General features: G+C 43.5%; 2 protein-coding genes and 1 non-coding gene across 4 annotated transcripts in view; 1 reads left to right on the top strand and 2 right to left on the bottom strand.

Moving 5' to 3' along the window:
* Window positions 1-6,767, bottom strand: part of Ikbip (IKBKB interacting protein) — a 23,283-nt gene extending 16,516 nt beyond the window's left edge. For both annotated transcript variants that reach the window (XM_031349240.1, XM_031349239.1), the window contains exon 1: window positions 6,503-6,767. In XM_031349240.1, the coding sequence (XP_031205100.1) occupies window positions 6,503-6,672 (170 nt within the window). In that variant the 5' untranslated portion in view covers window positions 6,673-6,767. The remainder of the gene's footprint in view (window positions 1-6,502) is intronic.
* LOC116076631 lies at window positions 267-429 on the bottom strand. The gene has a single exon (XR_004113035.1). It is a non-coding gene; the product is annotated as a U1 spliceosomal RNA (small nuclear RNA).
* A 277-nt stretch (window positions 6,768-7,044) lies between the features above and the next one.
* Apaf1 (apoptotic peptidase activating factor 1) overlaps window positions 7,045-10,439 on the top strand; it is a 98,559-nt gene continuing 95,164 nt past the window's right edge. Inside the window, exons 1-2 of the mRNA XM_031349063.1 lie at window positions 7,045-7,648; window positions 9,834-10,012. Coding sequence (XP_031204923.1) covers window positions 9,875-10,012 — 138 coding nt within the window. The 5' untranslated portion in view covers window positions 7,045-7,648; window positions 9,834-9,874. The remainder of the gene's footprint in view (window positions 7,649-9,833; window positions 10,013-10,439) is intronic.

Raw genomic sequence — 10,439 nt, 5'->3', positions numbered from 1 at the left:
ATTTGAACTCAGGACCTTTGGAAGAGCAGTCAGTGCTCTTAACTGCTGAGCCATCTCTCCAGCCCCTTCCCTCCACCTTTTTAAAACCCTTTTTCTTGTTGCTGGGAACAAACCTAGAACTTGGGTTATACTAGGGGAGTACTCTACTGCTGGACTACATCCCCATAATTTTGTTTGTCATATTATGAATTTTAAGCTTTTTCCTCTTTCACAGTATAGGCTTACTACCCATTAAAATGAGTTAATTCTTTCTTTTCTTTTTTTAATAGGGGAGAGAGTGAACACAGTCCCCCACTACCACAGATTATGCAGTCGAGTTTCCTACATTTGGGGAAATCATAGGGGTCAGTACATCCGGAGTGCAATGGATAAGCCTCGCCCAGGAAAACCACTTTTGTTATCATGGTATCTCCCCTGCCAGGTAAGTATGAGTTAATTTCAATGACTAGTTTTATCATCTGTTGTTCTTGTGTTACTTAATGAATTTATTCTTATAAACTACAGAGGAACAAAGTTACTTAGAGTGAAAACATTTCTTTTTTGTTTGTTTGCTTTTGTTTGTTTTGTTTTGTTTTTTTGAGACAGGGTTTCTCTGTATAGCTCTGGCTGTCCTGGAACTCACTCTGTAGACCAGGCTGGCCTCAAACTCAGAAATCCACCTGCCTCTGCCTCCCAAGTGCTGGGATTAAAGGCATTCACTACCACTGCCCAGCTGAGTGAAAACATTTCTATACGAGACGTTTTGAGTAAAAATTGATCCATTATAAAAATGCCTTACTGAGCCTGGAGAAATGGCTCAATGATTAAAGGCCCTTGCTGCTATTCCAGAAGACCGAAGTTCAAGTTCAGTTCCCAGCAATGTCATGCAGAGGCTGATGTGCATGGGCACGGGTGCTCACATGCACACACGCATGCGCGTGCACACACACACACACACACACACACACACACACGCATACACAGACACAGACACACAGACACAGACAGGCAGACACACACTCAGACAGAGAGAGATAGAGACAGAAATAGCTTATTTAAAGCTTTTGATTGTATTAGACATTTTAATGTTGTCTACTGCTTGATTTCTCTTCAAATTCAAGCATTAAGCAATGTCAGCTTAGTGGAAACACGTCTGATACTTTGTTGTTATTCCTCCCCCTACCCCATATCCTTTAGGTTAGCCTCTCACCAAAGTAAGAGTCACCCTTACTACCAGTGGATAATACAGGCAAGAAAAATCAGCATGCCTCTCTGACTTAGTGGTAGAGACAAAAAAGAAAAAAAAATATGTGATCTATACAAAGCTGATGAGTTATACTGCATTTTATTTCCCACCTGTATGTACTTCATCAATATTAACTCATTTGAAATTAAGGAAGAGAATGGTTTGTTTTCTAGAAGCCAAGAGAGCTGTTTGAGCCCTGAAGAATCACGTTCTTAAACTGGCATCAGGGTTATGTCCGAGGTGTTTCCTCCTGTTCAATGAATGAGAGGCATCTTCATTCATCTGATTCTGGCAGGAGCAGTTCTCAGTCTTTTTGCTTAGGTGAGGTTGCCATAGACCTTAAATTAGAATCTACTAAGAGGTATAGCTTCTAGTTGAAGAAAGAACCAAGTCATGGTTGGGGTGTTGGGGAAACTCTAGTTCTAGAAATTTTAGAATCAGTTAATTTTAAGATTTTATTTATTGTTCTCACATCTTAAAGTTCACTACTTGAATTCATGAATCTACTCACTTGATATACAAGGACACTCAAATTATTTATATATATATATTTTTAGATTGAAGGTTTTATTTTTTTTAGGAAAGATTTATCTTCCATCTACTTCTTTATTAACTCATGGAAATAAACATACTTTAAAAAAAAGAAAAAAAAAGATTTTATTTATTTAAAATTTATTTTTATTTTATGTGCATTGATGATTTGACTGCATGTATGCCTGTGTGAAGGTGTTGGATCCCCTGGTACAGGAGTTGCAGACAGTTGTAGGCTGCCACATGGATGCTGGGAATTGAACGGAGTAGCCAGTGCTCTTAACCACTGAGCCATCTCTCCAGCCCCCTTATTTTTTTTTAATGTTTGAGTTTTTATCTAGATGTATGTATGTATATGTACCACATGTGTGCCTGGTGCATGTGGAAGCCAGAAATGGGGGTTATAGAAGTTATAGATGCTGTGAGCTATTAAGTAGGTACTCGGAACAGAACTGTGCCAGAACAGAACCTGTGTCCTCTGCAAGAGCAGCAAGTACTCAGAACCACTGAGCATTTATCTCTCCAACTCTCTATCCCCAGAGTTTTTGTTTGTTTGTTCTTTCAAGAGAGGGTCTCATATGTAGCCCTGGCTGTTCTAGAACTATGTAGTCTAGGTTGGCCTCGAACTCCCAGAGATCTGTCAGCCTCTGCTTCCTCAGTATTGGGACGAAAGGCACCGGCCACTACCCCGTGCTTCAGAAACTTGATCTTATTTTGGATTAACACTGAGGGGAGGCAACATATTACACAGGTTAAATATCTAGACTCCTTTGGCTCTGCATTTACTAGCTGTGTAACCAACCACCTTTGACAAATTAAGCAGTTTATCTTTGCTACTCCTTCCTATCTAGAAAGTAGGAATGATAATATCTCGTGGGTTTTGGAGAAATAAAATAGTCTCATATTTATAACAGCACTTAGAACAATGTCTAGAGTGTCTAGGTCTCTGGGGACCTTGGCATCTTTGCATCTTTTTTTTTCTTTCTCTCTTTGCTTCCTTCCTCCGTGGTCCTGAGGGTACACAGGGCATCGTGTCGTGAATGCTGGGCAAGTAAGTGCTCCTTAGCCCTCTCCTTTGGACCCCTTTGTGCGCTTTCCCATCTCTCCTACGTGCCTGCTGCTGTCTGTTCAAAGGAGTCTGACTCCCTACTGCTTGCACTTGGTCACAGCTGTAATCCTACCACTAAACACTAAGCTGAACTAGAGGGCCTATTTGGTAACAAACCAAGTAGGGGGCAGATGTATCGATCACGTGTAAGTCTCAATGGGAGCAGGACTTTGGGCCTTCTTCACTGTTACACAGGTGAAGTTTTAGATGTGTTGAATGTAGGAGAAAGGGACCCACGAGGGGATTGGCTTTCAGTGTGGACTCTCCAAAAGCATCCTCACTCCCTCCCAGCCGCTGCGTTCTATCCAGGCCTCAAGCAAGTTTAGGACCCCGTGTTAGTGAATAGTCTATAGTGCTACCTTTGAGGGAGTGTTACATGGTGGCAGACAGCTGACTGCTGACTTAAAGGATTTCTCTGCCTCTCAACTTAGTACTGAGAAAGAGCAAATAATCCCAGGAAGCAGTTATGGTTTATTACAGGTCACTATTAGGGAAAACACTAGCTGTATTCTAGTATTTAAAACCAGGGCAAGGTTGGGTGTAGTGGCCCATGCCTGTAATCCCAGTACTTGGAAGGAGAAGTAGGGGAACTGCCATGAGTTTGAGACTAGACCCCCATCTCGAAAAACCAAAGCCAAAACAAAAAAGCCAGCCATGGTACATATCTTTGATCCCAGCACTTGGGAGGCCTACATGTGAGTTCCAGGCCAGCCAGGGCTACCTAGTGAAACCCCATCTCTACAAAAACCAAAACTTGAATCACCCAACAAAAAACATCGTGTTTACAGTATAATGCCATATTTTATATGAAATCTACTAATACTAGTAACAAAAAAACTAGCTAAGATATTAAAAGATTTATAGAGGGGCCTGGAGAGATGGGTCAGTGGTTAAGAGTGATTTATAGAGAAAGTTATACTGAATGAGAGAAAAAGCCCTGAATCTTATTCCTTGTTAAAAGAGCTTTTTTGTTTTTGTTTTTGTTTTTTCGAGACAGGGTTTCTCTGTGTAGTCCTAGCTAGAACTCATTCTGTAGACCAGATTGACCTCGAACCCAGAAATCTGCCTGCTTCTGCCTCCTAAGTGCTGGAATTAAAGGCATGCACCACCTCTGCCCGGTTTAAAAGAGCATTTGAAGAGCTGGGAAGATGGCCCAGTAGGAAAGTGTTTGTCCCTCAAGCAAGTGGACCTGAGGTCTTATCTCAACACTCATATAAAAGCCATGTATGCCTGTGTCTGTGACCCTAGCACATGAGGAGAGAGGGTAAGAGGCAACAGGATCACAGGAGTTCTCTGGCCAGCCAGTCTAGACAACCAGTGAGTCCTAGGTTCAGTGAAAGATGTTATAGGTGGAGAGTGAGAGGCACAGATGTTGTGTGTACTCTACATGGGCACACCATGCACCTGCACCACTGAGCTACACTCTTGCTTTATAATTTTGATTTGGCATTTAAAAAAATCATTTTGCAGAGATAAAGCTCAGCTTATAAATAACCTTTCTAATCAGTGTAACTAACATGTTTTGCTTTTCTATTCCCTAATGTTAAATCCCTGAGATGAAGCACAACTTTTTAAGGTGTGTGTGTGTGTGTGTAAGTCAGAGACTGAAGTTGGTTGTCTTTCTCAATTGCCCTCCACCTCATCACTATTTTTATTGGTGTGTGTGCTCAAAGGTGTTTCACGGTGCACATATGGAGGTCAGAGGACAACTCCTGGGACTCCGTTCTCTTCTTCCACTGTGTGCATGCCGGGGATAGAATTCTGGCTGTCCTCTGGCTTTGCGGGGCAAATGCCTTTAGCAGATATATCATCTTGCTGACTCAAATGAATCATTTTTTGAATTTGAATTCCCCAAAAGCTGAACATTTTGTGATATGGTTTACTTAATGCATTATGAGGCTTTGTCTAATTAATAGGAACTACATTAATAAATTTAGCAACCAAAACCACTTGTATTAAGCCCTAGTGCAGTGGTTCTCAGCCTTCCTAATGCTGTGGCCCTTTAATACAGTTCCTCATGCTGTGGAGAGCCCCAACCATAAAATAATTTTCATTGCTATTTCATAACTTTTCTACCATTGTGCATCACGATATAAATATCTGATATACAAGATATCTGCTATGTTACCCTTATGGGGGGTCTCAATTCACAGGGTGAGAAATACTGCCCTAGAGAGAACAAACAATAACTCAGTAATATTCTTTCCCAATACAAAATGTTCCATATCCCCATTTACCTAAAAAAGGCCATGCATTTTAAGGTATGAATAGTTTATTTAAAACAGCAAATCCAACACATTTAGGTAAAAATTAATATATTCCTTGAATACTAACACCATCATTAAATGAAATTCTTTTTAAAGAGAACAATGATCCATATTTCAGTTTTTATTAACTTATAACAAAACCCAGTACTCAAGCAGGGTATGGTGGCAAATGCCTGTAATCCTAGCACTTGGGAAGTGGAGGCAGGAGGATCAGGGGTTCAATGTCACCTTCTGCTACATAGTGAGTTCTAATCCAACCTAGGCTACCTAAGAGCCTGTCTCAAAAAAACCAAACCAACCACTCAACCATAGACCCTCCAAAACCCCAGGACTCAGGGTGTCACCAATAAACTAAACTGGAAATATACCTGCATCAAAAATGCTCTACCCTGGAGGATATCCAGAGTCTCTTCTGAATTCTATTAGCTCTCTTATTCCACATTACACTAATATATGCTTGGTTTCAAAACTACAAATGTTGAGCGGGGTGGTGGTGCCCCCACTACTGCAAGTAAAGTGTAAAATATGTGTATATAGCTGGGTTGTATGTGTTATACAGCCAGGTTGTGGTGACACATGCCTTTAACACCAGTTCTAGGGAGGCAGAGGCAGGTGGATTTCTGAGTTCGAGGCCAGCCTGTTCTACAAAGTGAGTTCCAGGACAGCCAGGGCTACACAGAGAAACTTTGTTTCGAAAAACCAAAACAACAACAATAACAAAACACGAATGCTTAGTCTTTAAGGGGAAACATATTCTTTACAGTGTTACATACAGTTCAATTTGTAATTTAGGAATAAGAAGACTACATAGTCTTTTAGTCAGCCGTGAAGAACATGAATGTCTGGTGTCTTACAACCATTGGTAACTCCAGCTTCTCGGATCTGACACTCTCTTGCCGGATCCTTGCGCACCTGCACCCACGTGCACAAATACACTGACACTCATACACATAAACAAAAATAAATCTTTAAAAAAGGACTATAGTTTTAATGTAGGGACACAGCTCTAAATAGGAGGAAACCTCATTAGCATTTGGCGCTCAGCAACAACGAACTTTTTTTTTTAATTAGGCTGCAGACATTTTAAGAGTGCATTTTTTTGGTGGAGGGTGGAGCAAACTCATCCGCAAGGCTGCAGAGTGGACGGGAAGTAGCGGTTTTTAGTTATGTGCAAACTTGTGACGTGCAGTAGATGCTTAATAAAGTGTGGGCCGAGTTCTGGGTGACATGTTCCCAGATTTTAGCGGGCAGCGACAGAAGCATGCTACCAGAACAGAGTTAAATGAGCGTAATCAAGCGAGAGTGGGTTGGCTCGAGGTGCTAGGCGCCCACGCCAGGCCCGACCCACGGCCTGCAGCACCGTGCACTTACCAGGCCAGGCCCAGGCTCGTCGCCAGAGACAGCAGGCTGAGCCCGGTGCGGGGGTCCGCCCAGCCCGCGTGCCCCCGCGCCTCGGGGTTTTTCCTGCCATCGCTCCGTTTCTCGGGCTCAGGGGCAGCCACTTTGGGCCCCGGCTTCTTTCGGCTCTTCACTTCGGACATGTCTGGAACCCTGAAGATCTCTAAAGCTAGGATGGCTTTAGAGGGGGACCGTGGGACGTGGCTGCAGCTCCGCTTCGGAAGGCCACGCCCCCTCAAGGCAGTGACCCCGCCCCCAAGCGGCTGGCCCCGCCCCTAGATTCCGCAACCAGACTTGAGTCTGCGGGAAACTCAAACTCGCGGGTGCGCGCAGGCTGCCGGGAGGAGCGGGGAGGGGGCGGGGCCGAGAGTGCCACGTCTAGCTGGGCGCGCGCCCGCGGCTTAGCTCCTCCCCACTGCGCATGCGAGGGCGCTCAATCTGGGCTTGCGGACGCGCGCCGGGCGGGGCGAGCGCGTGCTCGTGCTCGTGCGCGCGCGCGGCAGCGTGCCCAGGGCGAGTGAACCTGCGTGCGCGGGCACGCGCTGTGTGGACTGGGCGGGCCCAGCGGTGTTTGAGCGGTCCGCGGTCCTGAGGCAGAGACCAGGAGGTAGCTAGCGGGAGCAGGCGGCTTTCTCCACTTAGGGAAGGGTGTGAAAGGGGTGTGTGGGGGTCGGCAGCGAGAGGAGTGTGCCAGCAGCCACCGACGACGATCTGGGACAGTCGCTGCAGCATTCCGAGCGGCGTCCGCTTCCCGCCCGGGCAGCTCCTGCCGGAGGGGTGAAGCGGCGGCAGGAGTGGCCGTGCTTTTGTGTCCTGGGTCCGGGTACCCTCCCTGGTGCGGCCCGAGACAAGCCCACCGAAGTGACCACCCCTCGACGCCGCTCGGAGATCCCGGGCATCCCCCCTGCGCCCCGAGCAGCTGATTGATACCCAGGGGAGGCACCTGAGGTGTCAGGACCTGCCCGGGGCGCTGGGTCGCCAGAAGCCAGGCGGGAGTCCGGGCTGCTTTCTGGCAATCGATTCTCATCTGTGACCCTCCCCGGGCTGCTTTCTATCGATTCTCATCTGTGACCCTCCCCCGGCTGCTCTTCCCAGCCCTACTCCGGTGCAAAGGCTTGGGTAAGTTTACTGCCTCCCTTCTAGCCTCCCCAAACCTCCTTGGACAAGTTCTTTGCAAGTTCTGTTGTAGCACGCAGGGACTGAAAGATCAGAGGACGCGGGATGTTTGGTAATCATCCTCCTGCTCCTGTACCAGGAAGAAAAATTATCTAAGGAGGAAGTAGACCACTTTTACTGTGTATCTCGGACCAGTTTTGACTTTCTGTTTTGATGTGGTCACAAAGAGGTGTTGCCCTGGGAATTTGCCCATAGTATTCCACTTTGTGTAAAGTTTGAAAAAGTTGTTTAAAATTTATATATTTGAGTTCAGTAAGGCTAGAGAAAATTGGAATTTAGTTGCCAAAGAGTATTTTTTCTTTTTTCTTTTTTTCTTTCTTTTTTTCTTCTTCTTCTTCTTCTTCTTTTTTTTTGTTTTTTTTTTTTTTTTTTTTTTTTTTTTTTTTTTTTGTTTTTTTTGAAACAGGGTTTCTCTGTGTAGTCCTGGCTGTCCTGGAACTCACTCTGTAGACCAGGCGGGCCTGGAACTCAGAAATTCACCTGCCTCTGCCTCCCAAGTGCTGGGATTAAAGGTGTGCCCCACCACTGCCTGGCCAGTATTTTTTCTTAACTATTAGACATAACCTAAAATCCTTTCATAACTGCCACTTGAGAAACTTTTAGAAGACTAAAAATGTTAGTCTTGTTTCTAATCATTTCTTTTTTTCTTTTTTTTTTGTTTTTTGATTTTTCTTTTTTCTTCAGTTAGTTTCATTCCAGTCCTGGGCGCACAAACGAATGACTTCTTGATTTTTGCAAGTGCTACATTTGATGACTTAAAAATATTTTTTTTGAAGTTGAATGATACTCATCCTTCTTTGGCGCTTTCTGTGCCGATTTCAGTTTTTGCATTTAGGATAGTCACCTTCTGATTATCTCTTTTTGTTGTTGTTGTTCTACTAGATTCTAAATTCAGGGATATACTTAATTTTCTCTAGTCTCAGGAAGGGGTCAGTATGTATGAGGGCTGAGATTATGGAGCACTAATGGTAGATTGTTTGTTCAATATGTGTAGTAAGGCAGTGGGCTCAATCCCCAGCACACAAACGCACACACACATGCACACGCATACACACCTTCCTATTGAAGGAACGACTAAGCCTATTTAAGACATTCACACTTTACTACGTTGGAGGGAGTTTTATTAAGTGCTTTTACAACTTGCAAACATTCAAAAGTGAACTTTATACCCATGGACTAATTTTTGTCATATTGTAGGGAAGTTGTTAGGAAATGAAAGTATCTTTCTGTAAAGCATAATATTCTTTGTTTGTTACTTTGGTCCAAGAAATGACATCAGAGGGAATTTCCTGTGATTCTGTGAATATGTGCTTACTAATGAAGATCTGCAGCTGATGTCTACTTTGCAAAGTCAGTATCAGCAATGCCACTTGGTTTTTAAGTTGGATAAAGGAAACGAGTTTTAAAGCCTTAGGACTTAACTATTACAGTAACTTTCACAGAATCTCAACCTAAGAAAAGGAAGATTTTTTATTTATTTTATATATATGAGTACACTGTAGCTATCTTCAGACACATCAGAACAGGGCATTGGATCCCATTACAGATGGTTTTGAGCCACCATGTGGTTGCTGGGAATTGAACTCAGGACCTCTGGAAGAGCAGTCAGTGCTCTTAACTGGTGAGCCATCTCTCTAGCCCTCAAAGCCCTAAATATGATTTTCCTCTGAACATTCTTTTTGGGGGGGTTGGTTTTTTTCAAGACAGGGTTTCTCTGTATAGCCCTGGCTGTCCTGGAACTCACTCTGTAGACCAGGCTGGCCTCGAACTCAGAAATCCGCCTGCCTCTGCCTCCCAAGTGCTGGGATTAAAGGCGTGCACCACCACTGCCTGGCTCGAGGATCTTCTTAATACAGTTATGTGATACAACACATTTTTGTTTTATTTGAGGCTTTATTTCTAATTTTTAAATTAGCGGTGTCAGAAATATCTTTTCTTGTTAGCATATGTTCTACATTGAGATATATACCACATGACTTAAAATGCCTGTGTAATATTCCATTTTATATATCAACCCTAATTAATGAGTAATAAAAAAATCTTGTTTTCCTTATATTTCTTGATTACCACTGAGGTTACACATCCTGTTGCTCATCATGATAGATATCTTCGTGCTTTACCTCTCTAGTTCATGCTCAACAGCGAGGAGAGAAAAAAACCTGAGGGACAATGGATGCAAAGGCCCGAAACTGTTTGCTTCAACATAGAGAAGCTCTGGAAAAGGACATCAAAACATCCTACATCATGGATCACATGATCAGTAATGGCGTCTTAACAGTAGTAGAGGAGGAAAAGGTCAAAAGTCAGGTAAAAGCCTCTGAGGTAGTCTATGCTTTAATATTTAAAAAAAAATTATTTATTTATTTAATGTATATGAGCACAATGTTGGTGTCTTTAGACACACCAGAAGAGGGCATTGAACCCATTACGGATGGTTGTGAGCCACTGTGTAGCTGCTGGGAATTGAATTTATACCAGTCTGCTAATTTGTGCTGCAAACATATTCACTGGTATGTTCTTTTTTTTTTTTTTTAAAAAAAGATTTATTTATTATATGTAAGTACACTGTAACTGTTTTCAGATACTTCAGAAGAGGGCATCAGATCTCATTACGGATGGTTGTGAGCCACCATGTGGTTGCTGGGATTTGAACTCAGGACCTTTGGAAGAGCAGTCAGTGCTCTTACCGGCTGAGCCATCTCACCAGCCACACTGGTATGTTCTTACATCATTT

Source organism: Mastomys coucha, unplaced genomic scaffold, assembly GCF_008632895.1.
Source record: "Mastomys coucha isolate ucsf_1 unplaced genomic scaffold, UCSF_Mcou_1 pScaffold4, whole genome shotgun sequence".
Lineage (NCBI taxonomy): Eukaryota > Metazoa > Chordata > Mammalia > Rodentia > Muridae > Mastomys > Mastomys coucha.
This window is presented reverse-complemented; position numbering and strand designations above follow the sequence as displayed.